This window comes from Pan troglodytes, chromosome 3, assembly GCF_028858775.2.
Source record: "Pan troglodytes isolate AG18354 chromosome 3, NHGRI_mPanTro3-v2.0_pri, whole genome shotgun sequence".
NCBI lineage: Eukaryota > Metazoa > Chordata > Mammalia > Primates > Hominidae > Pan > Pan troglodytes.
In genome coordinates, this window is record NC_072401.2 from 77,951,722 (window position 1) to 77,971,895 (window position 20,174).

General features: G+C 36.8%; 1 protein-coding gene across 24 annotated transcripts in view; it reads right to left on the reverse strand.

Moving 5' to 3' along the window:
• Positions 1 to 2,289: 2,289 nt before the first annotated feature.
• The window catches only part of DCUN1D4 (defective in cullin neddylation 1 domain containing 4), an 82,579-nt gene continuing 64,694 nt past the window's right edge, over positions 2,290 to 20,174 (reverse strand). For 15 of the 24 annotated variants that reach the window (XM_016951751.4, XM_063809647.1, XM_016951748.3 and 12 more), the window contains 4 exons: positions 19,758 to 19,866; positions 7,964 to 8,068; positions 5,742 to 5,844; positions 2,290 to 5,605 (listed from right to left, as the gene is read on the reverse strand). In XM_016951751.4, the coding sequence (XP_016807240.1) occupies positions 5,550 to 5,605; positions 5,742 to 5,844; positions 7,964 to 8,068; positions 19,758 to 19,866 (373 nt within the window). In that variant the 3' untranslated portion in view covers positions 2,290 to 5,549. Of the gene's footprint in view, positions 5,606 to 5,741; positions 5,845 to 7,963; positions 8,069 to 10,130; positions 10,218 to 13,352; positions 13,950 to 19,757; positions 19,867 to 20,174 lie in introns of those variants that run through there. The other 9 variants (XM_054683141.1, XM_016951749.4, XM_063809642.1 and 6 more) reach the window with 5 other exon arrangements.

Here is a 20,174-nt window from a genome sequence, read left to right on the forward strand (position 1 = left end):
TTTCTAGAGAACACTAGTTTGTAATTTTAGATATTCACACTTAGGCAATTCTGAGATGTCTCTGCTGCAAAGTGTCAGAGGGAAAAACAAACCCTTTTCAGCTTCCTTTCTCACAGCCAGGATTCTTTACAATCTATATTCTTCAGAGTGATTGCAAAGGAATTTCTTTCAAAGGACCGAATACATTTATTGGAGAAGAGATTTACATTTTAAATGATGGTTTTTAAAGTTTCCATTTAATTACTATAGTCAATCTTTGTTTTTCAGTTTCCAATTATTCTTCTCAGCATAGCCTACGTACTAATTCACCATGATTTCTAAGCAAGTACTTCTATACATGGGATGATTTTATTTTCGTTAAGGCAATTGGAAATAAATGCTAGGAACAAATTCTGGCAGAGAAAAAACTAAACATTTTTCTGCTGAATGTGCCAAAAGTGGTGAACATGCCCGATTTTGAATTACCTTCTGCCTTACCGGGCCAGAAAGCTTGATGTGTTATTTCTTCGCTTGATATTTTTTTTTTTTTCTAGCTATGATAAAGTCCCAAAAGCAATTCTTTTCTAAAGGAACCATAAAAGCTTTCATCTTTTGCTTACTCTTCATGTAAGGATTTGGAAGTAACATTCCAATGAGTCATTTCTATTTGATGCAACCAGCGACCATGGAAAAAGCATGTCCTGCTTTCACGTATGTTCAACAAATTAAGAAAGTCAGTGTCCGGAAATAGCCAATTTTATTCCTCACTTCTGTAGCCCTGGGGTTGACACAATCGTCTTTGATTTCTTCCTGTGGGTGTTTTTCATTTTTTCAGTTCATTTTCCTCTCCACCCCATTATTTCAAAGGGCTTAACAATGTCCTTCCTTTAGGGTGACCTTGTGTAAGTTTTTCCTTCATGGGTATGTCTGCAATGCACCTCTGGCTAGGTTTTTTGTCTTGAGCCAGCATTCGTGGTTTACTCTCTCCTCAGTCTATCTTGCTCCAATTACAGCAGAGAACTTTATTTCAATTCCCATGAATTTACATGTAGAGTCCTAGTACTGTCTAGTGGAATAAATCTCATGTTCCTATTTTCTATTATTGGATAACACGTCTCATGAGTTTCTACTGTTTGCTCTGCCACAAGTTAAGAATTCCCTGTCCTAAGGTTTGTTGTCTCTCACTCCTATCAATTCGGGATTAAGTTTTTTCCTTTATCTCCACCTCTCTTTCTTGATGTCTAGAAGCAGAGATATTTTCTTGGTGTGATGCTCAGCTTTTGGCCCAAATTATGGTTTTAAAGAATCATCCACATTGACAATTTTAACAGCGTGCACCTGGATTCTAAGGAATCTTATTTTCTACTTCCTCTCTCTTGCTTTCAAGCGTATAAAAATCAAAAGTCTTCCTCGATTTATTCTTGGATTTTCTAATCTTTACATGTTTCTTAGGTCCTGACAATTCTTTGCCCAGAGAGGAAATTCTGTTACCTGCTTCCTTCCATTTTCTGGCCATCCACTACGTGCCAGAGGTCCTGCCCTCAGAAAGCTTACATTCTAGTATAGTGTAAGACAATTTTAGAAAGGGGTAGCCAGGGCTAACACACACTTATAGACTAATTGCGTGGCAGCCTTGAGGGTAGTAAAGTGGTCATTCCTGCCTAGCTTGTGGCCCACATTATGTACTTAATTCTTTAGCTCAATGTGTAGAAATACACAAAACATGGTGGGTTTTTTAAAAATCACTATTTGGCTGAGGAGTGACTGCACTATCTTTAATCAAAACGTTTAAAATACTGTATCTGAAAGTGTTCTAGATTTAAAGAGACTAAAGAGGCGTAACAACTAAATACAATGCTTATCCCTGGATTAAAAAGATAATAGCTATCAAGAACATGACTGGCACAAATGGAGATATTTAAATCTGCACTGTTTATTATAGTATAGTACCACCATTAAACTTCTTGAGTGTGATCATTTTATCATGGTTATAGGTGAATGCCCTTATTCCAAAATAACAGGTGTGATGTGTCATAATGTAATTTACTCTCAGAATCTATTTACAGAACGTGAGAAGTACACACACGTATAGCCCAAGAGTAAGGCAGGAAATACAGTAAAATGTTAACAACTGGAAAATCTAAGTGACAGGTACACAGGTGTTCATTATATTATTGTAGCTTTGGAAATTTTCAATAGAAAAAGTTGGAAAAAAAAACAAGCAAAAAAGGATAAAAAATGCTTTAAAGACTACCTTAAATGGTTTTTGAAATGAAAGCCAGAAGAGAGAAGAAAAAATTTACACATCTGTTCTGAAACCAAACACAAATACTTTTTATTCATGGGATATCATTTTACATCAATTTCATTGAAACCTAAAACCAGTTTGCTGTACTCAAGTTAGGTGGCATAACAGTATTTCAGTTAAGCTGGGAGTCACAGGACTTGCACACTTTTATGAATGTAATGCAAATACTGACGACACGAAGCATTCACAGTTATAGGTTACCTGCTGTCATTGAACAGTAACCCCCAATAGAAATTATTTTATGAAAAAAGCAACCCACGTTTTGGTCTCATTTACAGACACCCAACATTTTAGTTGGTCAATGAAATCTATACATTTATTATACAACATATGAAAGAATAAAGGATAAGGCTTACAGAGGTATTTTAGCAGTTTTAAGAATAAAAACCAAGGGCACAAACTAACTTTTAAAGCTTTCTGTATAAACTTCAAAAGCACTGTTAAAATGGAGACTGAGAGAGAAAATAAATCCATTGTGAAACCAGAATCTAGGTTTGCCTAGTCAGATTTATAAAAACATAATTCAGAGTTCATGCTTCAAAAAAGGTGCATGTAACATTACAGTGGATGTTTGAGGCAAATCAAATAATACAATTTCTGACCTACTTCAGCAGTAAACATCTAAAGGTTGTATTCCATGACAACAGAGTATTGCAATGTGGAGTTCGAAACACAATAGAAAAAGAGAAAGGGTTGTAGACTTAGGTACTAAAGAAAACCCAGATGAAGGCACCCTAATTTATTCTACATTAGCCAGTAAATAAGTGCTTGATGATTGTTCAGTTTTGTGCAACTTAGAGAAGTTTTTAAGAAAATGTATCATATTACTCTGTCTGACCCCTTTTTCTCCCCTTAGAAATAAATATATAAAATCAAGACAACCAAGGGTAAGCACTCTGCCGTTCAGCAGTCAAAGAGGTTTATTTTTCAAGGCAGTTTAAAGATTATTTGGAGTTTTCTTAATATGCAAGATTATCCCTTTGGAATACTTACTTTCTTATCATACATAATGCAATAGTTTTTACGCAGTTTTTTCCCTACCATCAAAATGTTGATTGTGGATTAACTGTAACATCTCCCTCCTGTAACAATCCTCTCATTTTAGAATTAACTGTGCTTATCAGCATTTTTTAAAAATCTCTATATTCTAACATAGTGTTTAAAATAACTTCATCTATGATTTATATTTGCTTTAAATAAAGCTACAGTTGATCAGATTTAAAGAACTGTATGACCTGTTGCCTTTAAAGTGTAACTTTTTAACTTTATGGAATAATTTTGAAAATGAATCAATTCTTCACAGATCCAAACCTGCCTAGGCCAGTCACCACTGCAAAACAAATGCATCCGTCACATCAGTATTAATAGCTGTTGCTTGCCATCAACATTTTCTGTTCTTTTCAGATATTGGTTTATGCAAACTGGTATTAATTTTTAAGGTTGAAAGTGAATCTACAAATAAGGAGTGGTTAAGTATGCTTAATCACTACAGGGTTTTTTAAACTTCTGGTTTATTTCACAGCAAATAAAACCTTTCGTTTGGTAGAAAAAGAAAGTAGTTGCATTCTACTATATCATGATTTTGTATACACACACACTGTATATACATACAAAATTTCTTTCTTTGGTGGTTTAGTTAGGGAAAAAATATGAAAATGTGAACACTGTTTGCAAAGAAATGGTAAAATAGTGGTCAAGAGTAGCACTGTCTGTGTGCTTTATTCATTTAATGCCATTTAAACGATCACATGTCACCCAAAAGAAGTTTTAGCCAGACTTCCAAATAACCCAAACCTTTTTCCAGTCATCACATGTTCAAATCACGGATCTTGCTGACCACGACAGCATTTACTTGTTCAAATGCACCATTACCTTTTACTCACTCAAATCATTAGACTTTTGTGTTTTCACAGAACTTTAGGGACTGAATTAGTCATTCAATAGCACCAGATAGTTGGGGTGAAAACATGTCATCTCTATATTTCCTCAAGAATGGCAAAAAAAAAAAAAAAAAAAAAAAAAAGACATAAAATACAAACCTAAAAATACCATTCTGTTTATTCTTGTTTCCTCATCCACAAAAATAATGGCTATTGCCCTTCTGTACAAATAACTCAGGTAATGAAAAGTGGCCCCTCTAGGACAGGTCCTAGCATGTACTGGGTTAGCTCAATGCTGGTGGTTTCTTGTCCACTGCCTGCAATGGACATGCTGCCAGGAAAAGCCTAGCATGAAACAAACAAACAAGGAAAACAAAACAGCTCTCACTTACAGTATGCTTGTTTTCTCAAAAGGCTGGAAAATTACATACCATGAAAGCTTAACTGAAAATTCAAGCCACAACTAGAAGTGCGATGCAGTTATAAACAGCCAGCAAAACCATGAGGTTTTCATTGAGGAGGTGAAATAAATTTTACTTAGAGTGGCAAAGAAAGCATTAGCAGATCAATCACTGGCTAGAAGAATGCAAAAGGAAAAAAAGAGAACAAACAAACAAAAAAGTTAAAGAATGTTTATAAGAGTTTAAATCCCATTCTTTTAAGAAAAGAGGTGCAATTTGAATTTGTTCATTGGTACCTATATTCAAGCTATTATAGTTTTAACACTAAAAAATAAACAACTTATATATCTTGTGTGGTAGAAATGATTTGTGGCATGTTACATATCTATATGTTCAAATAATTATAACTCATCATTTTAAAACACTAATATTGTTAAGTATACCAAATGATATTTGGCATATGCCTCTAAAAAGTTATGACTCCTACCTCCTTCCAGAAGTTGGCCTCTTAAACAGTAAGGTTAATTCTGGCAATGTTTGTTCATGGTAACAGTTTTGTCTTGTTTTCTGAAATGCTACATAGGAGACCAAATAAAGTATAATTGGTTCATTCAAAAAAAGGGACTAGAAATGCCACAAAATTATTTTTACAATACATTTTTCAGAAATAATCTCTAGGTGAAGCTTTTTCCTTTTATACACATATACAAAATTTAAACAGCAATATACACATAATCACAGTGAGGACGTTGGCAAATTCACCAATCTGTAGTGTAAATACAAACTGCAAAGCAGCCTTCCAAGAGAACAATGCCACACAGCAAGCAGAGCTGGCCAATTCAATAGCAAACACCAACATGTCCCTGCGAAAGGGAAACAGTGCAAGAGAAGCAGCATGCGCTTTGATACAAACAGCAATTTATGGCTAATGGGTGACAAAACTGTGGTAACAGTGACTCTCTCGCTGCTATGCATAAAGTCCTAGGACATCTGTTTGTCTTTATACCACTCCACAAACTCGTCCAACAAAACTGGCCCTGGAGAGAAAGAGAGAAACAGTAGTAATAATAATAATAATAACAATAATAATAATAATAATGTAGCTGAGGCTTTTCCCAATGAGGATGATATAGAAATGTACATGAATGGCAGAATGGTAGCGGCAGTACTTACATGCTCCATCTTCATCATAGTTGCTGAGGTCAAGATTAATTGTTCTGCTAAACTCTAGGACATTGCACCACTGGTCTTTATTAATAACTTTGTATTTTGATTGCTGATGGAGGGAAAAGTAATATGAATTACTGACACTTAAAATGAACAAATGGGACGGTTTCAATTGCTTTATGAATCAACTTAATTAAGTTCATGTAAGGTTAACTCTTTCTGTTTGAGGTTTGTTAAGCACCAATGTAGGAGGATGGTGAGGGAGAGCAAGAGTAGAATTTAAGATGACAATTGTCATTACAAAAATATGACAGGGTCTCAATACAAAATGGAAAGCACATCAAAATAACATGATTATATATCCCCAGAAGTGAAAATTCTAAACTGCAAAAGCCATTTTATATAAAATGCAGATAATATCTACTTCATAAAGATATTATAAGAATTAAAAGAGATCATTTACTAATTTATGTGAAGCACTTCATTCAGTGTTTGGCACAAAGTAAGTGCTAAATAAAGAGTAGCTCCCATTAATATAACCCCTGACATAACCAGCACTGCCCATGGCCAAGCCTTCGGCTTAAAGCACATGCAGCAGCAGGTTACTTGACGAGATCCGGTAAGTGCTGCATGCAAGTGGTCTCAAAATTAGGTGTTCTTGTCACAGAAAAAAATTACTGTTCTAATAATTCAAAACTCGAATCTGATCATAAAAGAAGCTAGAATAGCTGTGAAATCGTTTTTCTATTCCTCTTAGACAAGAAATTTGCCATGTATCTATTTAAAAATACAGTATCCCTGTATGAAGATTCATAAATAAAATCCAGAACCAATGATTTTTAAATCTTCCCCACTAAAATCAGAAACATAGTAAAACAATACAAGTACATAAAAAGCAAAGAGAGTTGAGTCAATGGTTTTGAGGATGCAAACACAAGAAAAGCTGAAATGAGAGGAATACTGTCTTTTTTAAAGAAAAATGCAAACTAATGTAAGAGAGAGAACAAAGCACAGACTACAAGTTTAACTTTCTAAGCAGGTAAAAGCAAAAACCAGTCCTGAAACAGTTGATGATGCACCTGGAATTAAGTAAAGTCAGATTTCCTCCAGGCCAGGTCTTCCAGCTTAAGACACTTTACACACAGGTGTAAATCCAGCTAAACTCTCTGAGAACAGGGAACTATTTCTATTTATTTTTCCAAATAATGCTAACTCATCTCAAGGGATTGTCAGAGAAATTAGAACAGACCATATGTCAACATGGACTATTTTGGGTAAACAGATACTTACGTAAAACTAGTTTTTAAATTTTTGAGGAGTCCCACTTAGTAATGTTAAAAGAAATTTTTAATAACAGTTCTCAAAGACTCCTATCAGATATTAAAAATATTCTGGACCATTACATAAAGTAAGTTGTGAGAAAGATTATTCAAGAGTGAAGCCAGAGTCATCTTACGGCCCAGCATTTTCTCAAAGACCCAACACCCTCATCCTTGCAAGCAAAGGACACTTTTTAGAAGGGCTTGGGGCAGGAGGGAAAGGAGGATGCTATATATGACAACCCAAGTAACTCAAACTTGTATCCCATATACTTCCAGGTCCCACAGAATGACACTTCAACAAAACCAGTAGCTCAGAATTTCTGATCATCAATACTTAAAAGCACACAAACAATGATGGAATAAAGTGCTGGATTGTTCTGATACTGATCTGAAGACAATTTAAACTGAAGGAGATATTGTCAGTTTGCCTAATACTTAGATTGATCTAAGGTCCTCAAGTTACTTGGTGACAAGAGTAGATAAGAACATACTACAAACTAATTTTGGTAAGAAGGCAGATGACTGTCTTTTAAACCTCTGCTTAATAAAAGTGGAAGTTCATCTAAAGTCAAAAGAAAGTAAATCTTCTTTTTCTATTGTTATAAAGAACAGAAAATCTAAACAAAAGTGAAGCTTTAAAATGGGGATGAGAAAAGAGAGAAAAGGACAGAGCTGTGGCTGTTTCGGATGCATTTTTAATGTGGAATGAAGCAACACAACATTAAACGCATACACAGATGCACTCCAAGAAGATAGGTAGCTGCTGACTGACAGCAATTATGTCACCGTAATTCCTACATAGGCAGAAAAGTACAACAAACAAAAAATTACATACAACGGGTGAATAAAGTTATTTGGTAGTTCCAAGCAAGCAAACATACATTTCATAAAACAACAATTTGGTACCTCTAAGAATTGGTGAAAAACTGGAAAAAGGGGCCAGATTTTTCCTAATAACAGTCCCAACATGCACTTGGCAGTGTTTATGTCTAGGCTGCGCTGGTCCTTTTCCTGTTTAACAAACAAAAACAAGGATGAGCCAGATGCCCCCAAATAATAAATTCCAATAATTGCAAATGTGTATTCACTTCAACAGGAAATTAGTAAACAGCTCATTTATCATACACCTTAAAGACCCTGCATCCAGACTAAGGTTAGGGAGGGGAGGTAGTCAAACACAATGGAAGGCTTGGGCATTGCGATATTGTATAAATTTACTGTGAGAAAGATTTATGTCAACTGAATGATCACCCTAACGCAAAATCAATTAGTTATGTCGTAGCAGTTTCTACAGGCTTTTCATGGGATTAATAAAAACTTGTAACTCAATCACTTGCTTGTTTGACATTTATGATAATTATCAAAATCCTAATTGTTGACCATAAAGCCTATAACTCAACGGAGCTTAAAGGTTTTGATGCCTATGATTAGGAATCAGGTTTCCTTAATAAAAATGAAATCAATTTGATTTCATTGATAAATATTTTTCTTGAACCTAAACATGCTGGAATTGACTTCAGCTCATACCAAATGCTGGGGCTCTGAAGTGTCTCTCTAAATCAGAGGATATATTCATCTACCCACTCTGGTGGAAGGCAGGAAGTCTATCAATACAGTCCTTCAATAGACAGATAGATAGATAGATTTCTTAGACGTAAATTTCCTAGTAAAATACTCCTAACTAGTAACCAAGTGAAAGACAACATTTCATAAGGACACCAGAAAAAAGATAAGAACATAAACCTAAATAAGGGCAGGGTAAGCTCATTCCACTTACATTTGCAATTAAGGATCCTAATTTCTCATTTCCGTCTTTCTTATATGCTTCCATTCCAGAACTACAAGCGGTCAGTTTCCATGGAAAGGAATAGAGGGCCTGGGACCATAAGCATACCTTACATATCCAAAGCTAGCCTCCATGTGTTATCTTAACTACAGTGGAAATTTGTAAAAGTAGTTTTTTACAAAGGGAGAAAGTGCCTGGCTAGCCCAGTGCAGTGGAATCTAAACGTTCAAATTAAGGGATGATGCTGTGACCACCACCCTAAGCCACATATGCAGCCATATATACCTCCTGATAAAATAAATCATCACTGCAAGGACTCTTAACAGTGAGGTACTCTTTAGTATACAAACCATTTCTAGCCATGACCCTGAATTGGGACTTAATACAGCAAATGTAAGGGCCTCACTTAACAACAACAATCAAGGTAGATGAAGACAAGGAAACTTGCTGCCTAAGGAAGATGTGCAATAGATCTGGCCTTTTGGTCTCAGTTGTGAAGTGTAACGACTGTCCATGAATAGACCAGGTCAGATGGCTCCACATCACCCTTCTTTCAGAGGTCACATAACGTAAGTCTGATGAGGGCAGGTGTATCCCAGTTCCACAGTTCTATGCAAACAGGTGGGACCTCCTTTCCACAGGGTTCTCTGCCTGTCCCTTGGCCATATGTATTGTCCTGCTCAGGGCTGCAGTACGCACTCCCAATGGAGAAGAGGACAGGAGAAGAGGTGATCTAGAGACTGCCTGCCTTTTGCCAGACAAACTGCATTGGTTTGTTGTGTTTCAAGGGCTTACACTTCTGTGATGACACTGTGCAAGCAAATGGAAAACTTCCTCCTACCCTGTAACACAGGTGTGGCAGACGGCAACAGCACACCATACTATGAAGCAATCCACAAGATAAACGAGTAAACTGTTGAGAAACACACGCGGCACCACAGGACTCGGCCAAAGTCCATTTGTTGAACAACAGCTTATGCAGCACTGGGCTGACAACACTGGCGCTCTGGAAGAGTTTTCCCTTTGCAGAGTTTGTAATCATTCACTAAACCCCAAATCTCTAGTCTTGCTGTGATATATATTGTGCCTTCTTCCACCATCATCAATACCTATGTCCCCGTCACAATGGACATACACTAAGGTGACAAAAAAGAAAAAAAAGATACAAAAGACCTGGACAGACTCTTTGCAACAATATAATCATCTGACAAACTGATGATCATGAAGGATTTCAATGCATATGTTTGGCAGTGATGCCAAAACACGGAGGAAAGGCATCAGACTCACAGGACTGGAAAGCTGAACAGCACTCACTTACTCCTGCTCTGCAAGGGTGCCAGCCAGCAGCTCGCAATCACTAACACCATCTTCGGCCTAGCAAATAAGAGAAAGATATTATGGATGCACTCACAATCTGAATAGTGGCATCTCACTGATAACCAACATTTCCTGTGAGTGGACTTGTGGCTATGTGCAAATGACCATGACTGGAAACACTAAAAATTCCCGGGAACAACAGTCGAGAGCTCCCACAGCAAACATCTACTAAACATCAAAATTGGAGACACTCGCAGGGGGTTCTCTGACAACAATGATCCTAATGACATTCTCTGCAAAGGGGTTCCCAATTAAAAGTGAAATCAATCTCCCAGGATGCTATCAGGCAGCCATCAACTTTATAGGCATTTAAAAAAAAATCACTGTAACAAATTCAAGGAGTAAAGACATCCAAAAGCTCTTTGTAAGAAATTAAAATTATACGCTGTCAACACAAATCCTGTGACTCTCTGCTCATGGAGCACCAAGGAGCAAGGGGCAGACCAATAGATTCCTGGATCCCAAGGTCAGAATTACACAGAAGGTACCTTGAGAGCCTGCCAAGAGCCAACCAGCATCCCCAGAAGGCCCATCAAGGTTAAAGGAGAAGGAAATGAAAACATCTCTCTCTACCCACCTCTTGACCCAAAATGTGTATGTAGGTATTTCATAAACTTTAATTTACTAAGATAAAAAGCAACGGAATTTTGTGTCATTTTTCAAATAATAATACAAACTGAACAGGCTCTATACACGAAAGATATACCAATCCCCCACAATATACAACTAGATTCTACTTTGTGGTCTTCCTTAATGCAGATTAAAAATAGAAGTTATAGAATGATATAGTACAGCTGCAAAACCAAAGGATCCTACTCTAAATATTCTACGTTATATTTTATAAATGGAATAAATATACTCCGTAAGCTAAAGACTAAGAGCTAGTGTAGAGAACAGTGAAATTTTATTACAATCTGATTTAGAGTTCTAGTATGAAATAAAAAACCAGTGCCTTTGTTTACATACTACTGTTTCAGTATAGGTTCTCCTCTAAGAGGTGACAATTGAGCCTTTTTTTCTTAGATGACACTAAGAAATGACTTAACAACTGAAACAAAATAGTTAACTGTAAACATGTAAATAGAAATATATTACAAAAATGAACCTTTAAACATCTGAGTATCCAGATCTGCTAAATCAAAGGCCCCTATTTCAAAAGATGTATTTCCAATTTATACCAAACTTTACAGCTTAAGACTTACATATGAAAAGAGGAAAAGAGGAACCCTGAATTATTAAAATTACAAAGAAAAAAATTCAACGGGAAAAATAAAAACCCAGAAGATTTTCAAGAGAGACTAGCTGGAATCAAGAAATAATATACAGGCAATCACAATTCCAAACATAAATGGTGAAGTCAGAAATTGCTACATGAAATCAAAAGGCCTTAAGTGAAGACCTATTACATGTGTCATGGTGTTCCAATTGAGGCCACAGGAAAAACAGACATAGAGAAAATGCAGTCCTCCTTAACCCAGCTAACTTAAGTAACCAAAAGATAAAAATAGAGGGCTGTAAAAAGCTCGTATCTGAAATATTGTGGCTCAGTTTATGAAACCAAAAATACAGCAAAATAATTTTTTGAACGGGAGTTTAATTGTGCTCTTAGAACTTAGCTAACATTAATTTAGAGACAACAATGTTTGCAAGGCAATCAATTAAGCTCAATTCTTGACACTTCCTTTAAAACAAAAAGGAAAACATCTGCCAGCTGGCACAGGCTTTATTATTTTATTTGGTACAATCTGATTCTACTACTGTAAGCACTACTCTAAAAAAATGTCATTATTTGAAATGACGTCTGTAGACACCTAGGTAATATCAGTGAAGAATTCAACAATTATTTCTAATTCTATGGTTAACTTTTCCTGAGAACTTACTTCAAGCTAGAAACTGTTCTAAGTGCCTTACACTTAAACTCATTTCACCTCTATTAGTAAATAGGGACTACTATAATCCCCAATTTATAAATAAGGAAACTGAGGCACAAGGAGTTAAATAAAATCAATAAATGGTAGAGCTGGAACTTGAGCTAGGAAGCTGATTCTAAGCTGGAGCTCTTCACTGCCTACCAGGCTGCTTCCCTCAGAAGTAAGGAGGGAAGGGAGATTTCGATATGAAGAAACATACAGGCCAGTGGGCTCTATCAGTAACTGCTGAGCAAATATGCCTGGCTCTGCAACAACTAAAGAGGAATCTTAAGGATAAAACTAAGATTTTCAGTGTAATAGACCTGGGCTTAGATGACTCCATCATATTCTTATTCTTACTGTCACCCAGGCCTACCTTCTGTTTTCTTTGTAATTGACAATGAAGTATGAGGGAAAGTGTGAGGAGAGTGTATGAGTGTGCACGTGGACACACGTGTGTTTGAGGTCGGGGGTGGGTTGTGTGGAGAAGGAAACTGGACGAATACATCAACTAACAAATGAAAGGCTGACTCACATCAGAAGAGGAAGTGAATCCAAATGATTGCAGGAGATTTAGGTTAAGCTTCAAGAGGATTTCTCTGATAACAGGGGTTGTTGAACACAAGACCTAGCAAAATTTTCCTTAGTGAATTCTATGAGTAACATCCCTAATCATTTCTGGTTTGGCCATTGTGGTACAGAGAAGAGGACAGTGTACCAGCTTGAACCTGTGTGGCTGCTTACAGCTTCCTGAAACACAGCCTCAGAAACACTGGAGAAGAGCAGCTGGCACGTTCTGCTGGGAAAGAGAGTACATGGAGGGGCTGACAGACTTGCTCTCTAACCTGCCACAAGATTACCTCTCAGTAAAAGCCATTCCCACTTGAGTGTTCTGCCTCCACAAGACTCTTCATTTGACTTCTTTAAGGTTTTATTTCAAGAAGTGAAAAGGCGACCTCTCCAGTGCCCTCCTCCCATCTTCCCTTTCACTCGTTCCCCTTCTCCTGAAAGGCCTCCCTTTCTCTCCCTCTCTAGCAGTTTCTCCTAACTTTGTTTCCTTCCTGATTCTGTCTGGTTCACCTCGATCACTCCACCAGGGCTCCTCTCAAACTTCTCACTCTAAATCTGTCCCTTCCTGCATCAAGGCAGGACTGCAATGCTAGAAACACATCCTACTTTGTGGAGAACAACAGCACTGCAAATCCGTGGTCTCTGCTCTCACCTGGCCCTCAATGCTGCTGATCAGCGCACACTCTCCTCCAAATGCCATGCGCCAGCCTCTGCACAACCTTGAACCAGCAAGCTTGTCTCCACCACAGAGAAGGTAAAACATCCAATGGACTGATATTTATAACTAGTCTCAGATCAATGAAAAATTATATAGCATTTTAGTCTATTCCCTTCATCTAATCTTGTTCTCACTAGGTCCTTTTTTAAAAAGGAAGCAAGGAAAAATGGCTGCTTTATTTAAAAGAATCCATATTAACAACAATTGTTTATATAATAAAATTTATATTGAGGGCAAAAAACCCTATGCATAAAAATACTGAGGCAAAATTCCAACTGTAGAAGAGAACTGATCATGTTGGCCCTTGTGTATATTCCACCGTCTTCTTCTAGCAAGATTCCACAGCGGGAGGAGAGCTTTGTGGAGGGAAAGCAATGTGGCTCTGTGAAGGACACTGGCCTGGACGTCAAGGGCAGATGCGGGCCCTGCTGCTGCCCCTCCTCGCTGGCTCTCAATCTCATCATCCTACATTGACAGGCCTGGACCAGATGACTTCTGAGGATCCTTTCAGCTCTCAAGCATCATATAGAACTATAAATAAGTTCAAGTCAAAGACAAATTAGGAAAAAAATAACATAACTTTATAGCCAAGTACTATTTTAAATTGGCTACAAGGTTCAAAGGGGAAGAAAGAAATGATCAGCCCCTTGGGGCTGCAATTTTGGTAGAGAGCTGTTAAAGGGGCTATTTTATCATTTTCTGGTGTTGTACTGTAGTTTCTTTCCCAGCATATTAAAGCAGAATTCAGAATATTTAATATATACCACCACTGTCAGTTGCAATATAATATTTAGGATATTAAAATTATATCATAAAGCTCAATTTTCATTAAAGTGTGATTTTTAAAAGGTCCACTGCTGGTTAATTGAGTTTTACCTCCAGGAGTCCACTTTTCTAGTAGGAAAAAACAGATTTGAGGGGGAAAAAATGAGGTTTGAGTTCTTCTTCCAACCAAGATAGGCTAACAGGTAAGATTTCCCTTTCCACTTAAAAACAACCAGGAAATTGGACAAAAAAGGTGAAATGATGGCTTCAGATGATGAAAAACAGGCAACACAGGACTGTGATCCCCAAGAAAAAGAAAATAAATAAGGTAAGCCTTAGGTTGATACCAGCTTACTCTGTGGAGGTGGTTTCTAGGCCATAGCAAAGGAGGGGGAACCCAAAACTGAGCCTAGCAATCTTGCTGAGTTGGAAAAGACAGAGCCTGGAGTTCAAGGTGGCAAAGATAACTATAATTTATGCAGCCAAATACTAGTGAGGTGGGAACTACACAAAGAGATGTGAAGGTCTCCAGAGTGGTCTCCTTCAGTCTTTGGCCATATAAACATGTGAAGAAACAACCTGAGTCTGAAAAGAAACATTGCAAATGAGTGAGCAGAAGTCCCCAGGGTTTATTCAGGGCTGGGGACAGTTTGTAATCCCACCAGTCAGCATGGAAAGATCTCACAGCACACAAGGCATTGGGTAGAATCCTCAAAAAAAAATATTGCCTTAGTAGTGGGGCCAAATCATCCCTATCAAGACTGCTTTGGACAGCCCTTCCAAAGGATCAAGCTGATTCCAAGTAATTTATGCACTTAAAAAACAAACAAACTCAACGCTATCTAAAGGAATACAACAAAACCCACAGCAACCAAATACCTAAAATTCATAATATCCAGCTCCAATTAAAAAAAAAAAATACAAGCAATGCAAAGAAGCTGGGCAAGTAACTCACATTACCAAGAGAAAAATAAACCAACATAAAGAGACACAGAAATAACAGATGATGGAACCAGAAGACAAGGTTATAAAAATACCTACTATAAACATGTTCTAGAAATTCAACGAAGCAGAAAAAAATATTATCATGATGGGGAGAGAAACTGGAGACATAAACAAGACCCAAATGGAACTTTTAAAGATGAAAAATATAGTATCTGAAATGAAAAACATACTGGTTGAGATGAACAGATTAAACACTGCAAAAGAAAAGATTAATATTGGAAGACAGTAATAAAAATGATTAAAAATGAGACACAGAAAAAACTGAAAAAATAAAAAGGAACACAGCATCAGTGGCTTGTGGGACACATTCAAGCAACCTAACATAGTTATAACTGTAGTCGCAGAAGAGCAGAGACAGAACAGAAAAAATATTTGGAGAAATAACAGCAGAAAGATTTCCCAACTTAATAAAAACTATAAACCCACAGATCCAAAAAGCTCAACAATCCCCAACCAAAATAAACATAAAGAAAATTATTCCAGGGAATATTATAATAAACTTGCTAAAAAAGCAATGGAAAAAGAATAAAAAGTCAGAAAACAAAAGACATGTTTAGAGGAATAAAGGTAAGAATGACACCAGATTTATAATTACACGATGAAAGACAATGCAGAGACATTACTGCAGTACCGAAAGAATAAAGTGTCAACCTAGAATTTTTTTACCCAGAAGTCTCTTCTAAGTTGAAGGCAAAATAAAAGCTTACAGAATTCATCACCAGCAGATCTAGCCTATGAGAAACATTAAAGAAAGTTTTTTAGGCAGAAGGAAAATGATACCAGATAGAAATCTGGATCTACACAAAAGAAATAAGGAGCACAGATATATATGATATATTTGGTATTTCTGAGTAACAATAAAAGACATTTTTGCCAATTTAAAGCAAAAGTTATAGCAGCATATTGCGACATTTATAGCCTAAATAAAATAAATGACAAAAACAGCATAAAATATGAGAGGGCAAAATGAAAGTACACAGTTGTAAAGATTCTTGCATTATACATGAAGTGGCATAACATTATATGAAGGTAGGCTGTGAAATTTAAAGATGTATACTGGAACACCCAGAGCAACTACTAGGAAAAAAAAGTTAATAAGGCAATAGTGAAAATATCCAAAAAGAAGGCATGAAAAGAGGAAAAAAGGAACAAAAAATAGGTGGGATACATAGAGAAAAAACAGCAAGAGAAGAGATATAAATTTTGTCCATACCAATAATTACATTAAATGTAATAGTTTCAGCATCCCAGTTAAAACACATATTGTCAGATCCAACCACATGCTATCCATAAGAAATCCACTTTAAACATAAAGAAACAAACAGGTTAAAAGTAAAAGATTTAAAAAAGATATAGCATGCAGACTTTAATAAAAAGAAAGTTGGAGTGAATACATTTGTATTGGACAAAGTAGACTTCAATATAAGGAATATTACTAGAGATAAAGAGAGACATTACATAATGGTAAAGCATCTTAATTCATCAAGAGGATATAACAATACTAAACCTAGTATCAGTGCTTCGAAACATGTGGAGCAAAAAAGTGACAGAGGTGACAGAAGACATACAGGTGGAGAGTTCAACATTCCTCTCTCAGTAATTGATAGAACAAGTAGAAATCAGGAAGAATACAGAAGACCTGAAAGACACTATCAGCTAACTTGACCTAATTGACATTTATAGAACACTCCACTGACAACAGCAGAATATTCATTCTTTTAAAGTACGCATAAAATATTCACCGCAGCAGACCATATTCTGGACCATAAATCAAATAGATAAAAATTATACAGGGTATGTTCCCTGACCACAACAGGATTAAACTATCAATAATAGAAAGATTATCTGGAAAATCCTAAATACCTGGAAAATAACATACTTCTAAATAATCAATGGGCCAAAAAAGAATTCACAAGGTGAACTAGAAAATATTTTTAACTAAATGAAAATGAAAATATAACATCTCAAAATCTGTGAAGATACAGCTCAACAAAACAAAGCAAAAAAGAACAGGATTCATTAAAAAATTTATCTTAGAGCATATTTTAGCTAAACTGAATCTATCTGGTAATTAAGCAATGATTAAATATGGTTGTTTTTATTTATTGTTATGTGAAAGGGCTTAATTCACCAATATTAATTGAGACTCTCCTTTAAAACAAAGGATGTACAAAGAAAGAAATTACAGAGTCCCTCAATCTGCCAGGAAAAATTAAGGCCTGTACTCAAACTCCAAAGCCAAGTAGAGGAGACACCAGGGGTATGTAACTGAAACCAGCACAATCCCACCCCAACAGGCTGATCCCTGACAGGCTGACCAGGAGGCTGTGTGGAAGCAGAAGCACATGGCTCAGACCCAGGGCCTGGATGGGTACAACTGTGCTAATGCAAACGGGGCTCTAGGCAAGGGCCCAGCACTCCCAAAGGCAGAATGCAGAGAGGCCAGGAAGCAGGGCCAGTGAGCAACCGTTAGTGCAATTTCATCATAATGCAGGCGTTGAGTGGGGAAGCTTGGGACTTAGTTGTGAGGGTCTGGAGTAACCCACATACTAGACTTGGAGACAGAAGGCCTAGGTTTGAGTCATGGATCTACTATGAACAACGTGGCCATTTCTCCCCTTTGCTGAAGCGCACTTTCTTACTCTGTAAAGTGGACTGAAACCACCCCTGGCTGTCCCTCAGAGCTGACATGGGAACAACTGTGTCGTATACACAGGGAAGTGCTGGGTCGATATAAACACAGTGGGGAGGTACTAGAGGCTGTGGGGAGCAGGAAGGTGGCTGAGTGACCCAGGGGCTGAAGGAAGACGAATGACACCCTAGTGATGTGAGCACTGGGTAAGAAGTGAAAGAATGTGGACATGAGGCTACCAGAAGAGGGCTGGTAAGGAGAAGCAAGGCCTCCACCGGTGAGGCTGCAGTGGAGGCACCAAGAAAAAGGTGGCCAAAGAGCACTCATGAGATGTGCCAGGGTGACTGCCCCAGAACAGGACGTTAGCCAGGGAGGAGTAAAGCAGAACCTAGATCTAAAGCACATTGGATATCTGGGAGAACTGTGACCCCCCCAGTCAAGGAAGTTAGAAAATAGAGCTGATTTGGGTAGAGAAGGTATGATGTTTCTAAATGAATTTCTACCCATACTATAAGAAACAGCTGACTTTGGGAGGAAAAAAAACACTCATGAAATAAACTATTTAATCCTAGAAACCAGTCAACTATTCTAAAAGCGTCTAGCAAAAAAAAGCATCTGGCAAATAACTTCCTTTTTCTTTTTTTAACCTCGAACTCCTGTTCTTAAGCAATCCTCTTACCCCAGCCTCCTGAGTAGCTAGAACTATAGGCACCATATCTGGCTAATTTTTAAATTTTTTTATTTGTTTTGTATAGAGACAGGGTATGTTACCCAGGCTGGTCTCAAACTTCTGGCTTTAAGTGATCTTTCTGCCTCAGCCTCCTAAAGTGCTGGGGTTACAGGTATGAGCCACTGCCCCTGGCCTGGCAGGTAACTTTTATCTATTATTATGCAAATGCCATTTTATCAAACACTGTATCTGAATTTCACCTTATCGTTTTTAACATCAATAAATTTCTATGCGTGGTGTGATTTAACTAGAAGGTTGTAGTAATAGGAAAATGCATGAATGAGGGCACCACAGAGAACGTTATTGCAAGATGCATCAAAATTCACCATCAAATAAACCTTTGGTGCTGAACTGGCAGAGCCAAAGAGAGTAAAAAGTGAAAAAAATCAATATGGTGGTAAGGAAAAAAGAATAAATTGTCACCGAGTTCTCTGCCTTAAAAAAAAATCATTTAAAAAAGTGCAATCAAACAAGAAAGCCTAGTCACCTGAATCCACTAAACAAACAGACCTAACAGAAAACATCATTTCAGAATAAATTGTAATTGTATGGGATATAGATTTTGTTTGAATTGAGTATGATGCCAACTGGTGCTTCAAAATTCTCTATGTATGGTGACTAGGCTGAAAAGTAAGATTTTTATTTCACTCCAAGGGAACCACTTTCTCATACTTCGACTTGACTCACTATGTGACAAATAGGGTAACTGCTTTTCAAAACGATGATTAGAAAAATACATTTAAGTAATGTATTACATTAAGTAATGTAAGAAATTAGCTTAGGTCTAAAATTCACATGATTTCCAAATACAATAATAGCACCCACGGTGAATCTGAATTAGATATGATTAGCTTATTCTAGTAAACTCAACAGGAGAAGGTTTGTTGTTCTGTGAGAAGGAAAGCTTTTCCAACCTTATCTAAGAGACATTTAAGACAGTGTGTATTGCATGCCCATGTCACTTTTAAGCCAATTCCAAGAGCCAGTAAACGTCTGCCACTGGAGCTTTTTGCTGACCTACAGAATGTTTGCCCAGAATCAAACTTAGTTTTCAAAAGCAGACATGTAGAAAGAAATACTAACTAGCATCCTGGGAGTTAACTTATTCAAGTTTTTTTGCTGTGGCATGTAAAAACTAACCTCAAAAGGCAATTTAAAAAGGGGACGGAAGAGAGGGAAACATCTGGATAGGCTCCAGAGAACTCACCCGTGCAAAGTCAAACGCATATCTGTAAATAAGTTTAAAGTTTGTAGAATCATTTAAGAATGATCTTAAGTAATCCAAAGTATTTCTGAGTTTTTCTGTTGTATCACATCTAGAAAAACAGAATAAAGGCAAATTATGACCTGAGTTCATTTATTTATTTTTTTTAATAGAGGCAGTAATATAAACACAATACCAAAGGAAAGAACAAATCCCTGAAGTTGAAACACATCCATAACCTATTTTTTCTACACTTAAAAAAATTTTAAATGTACAGAAAAGTTGAAAGAATAGCAAATAACCACTCATATACCATCCCCTTGATCCAGCAATTAACTTTTTTTATATTTATGTACTCTCTCTCATATACATATACATTTTTCTATACCATTTAAAAGTTGCAAACATAATGAAACTTCA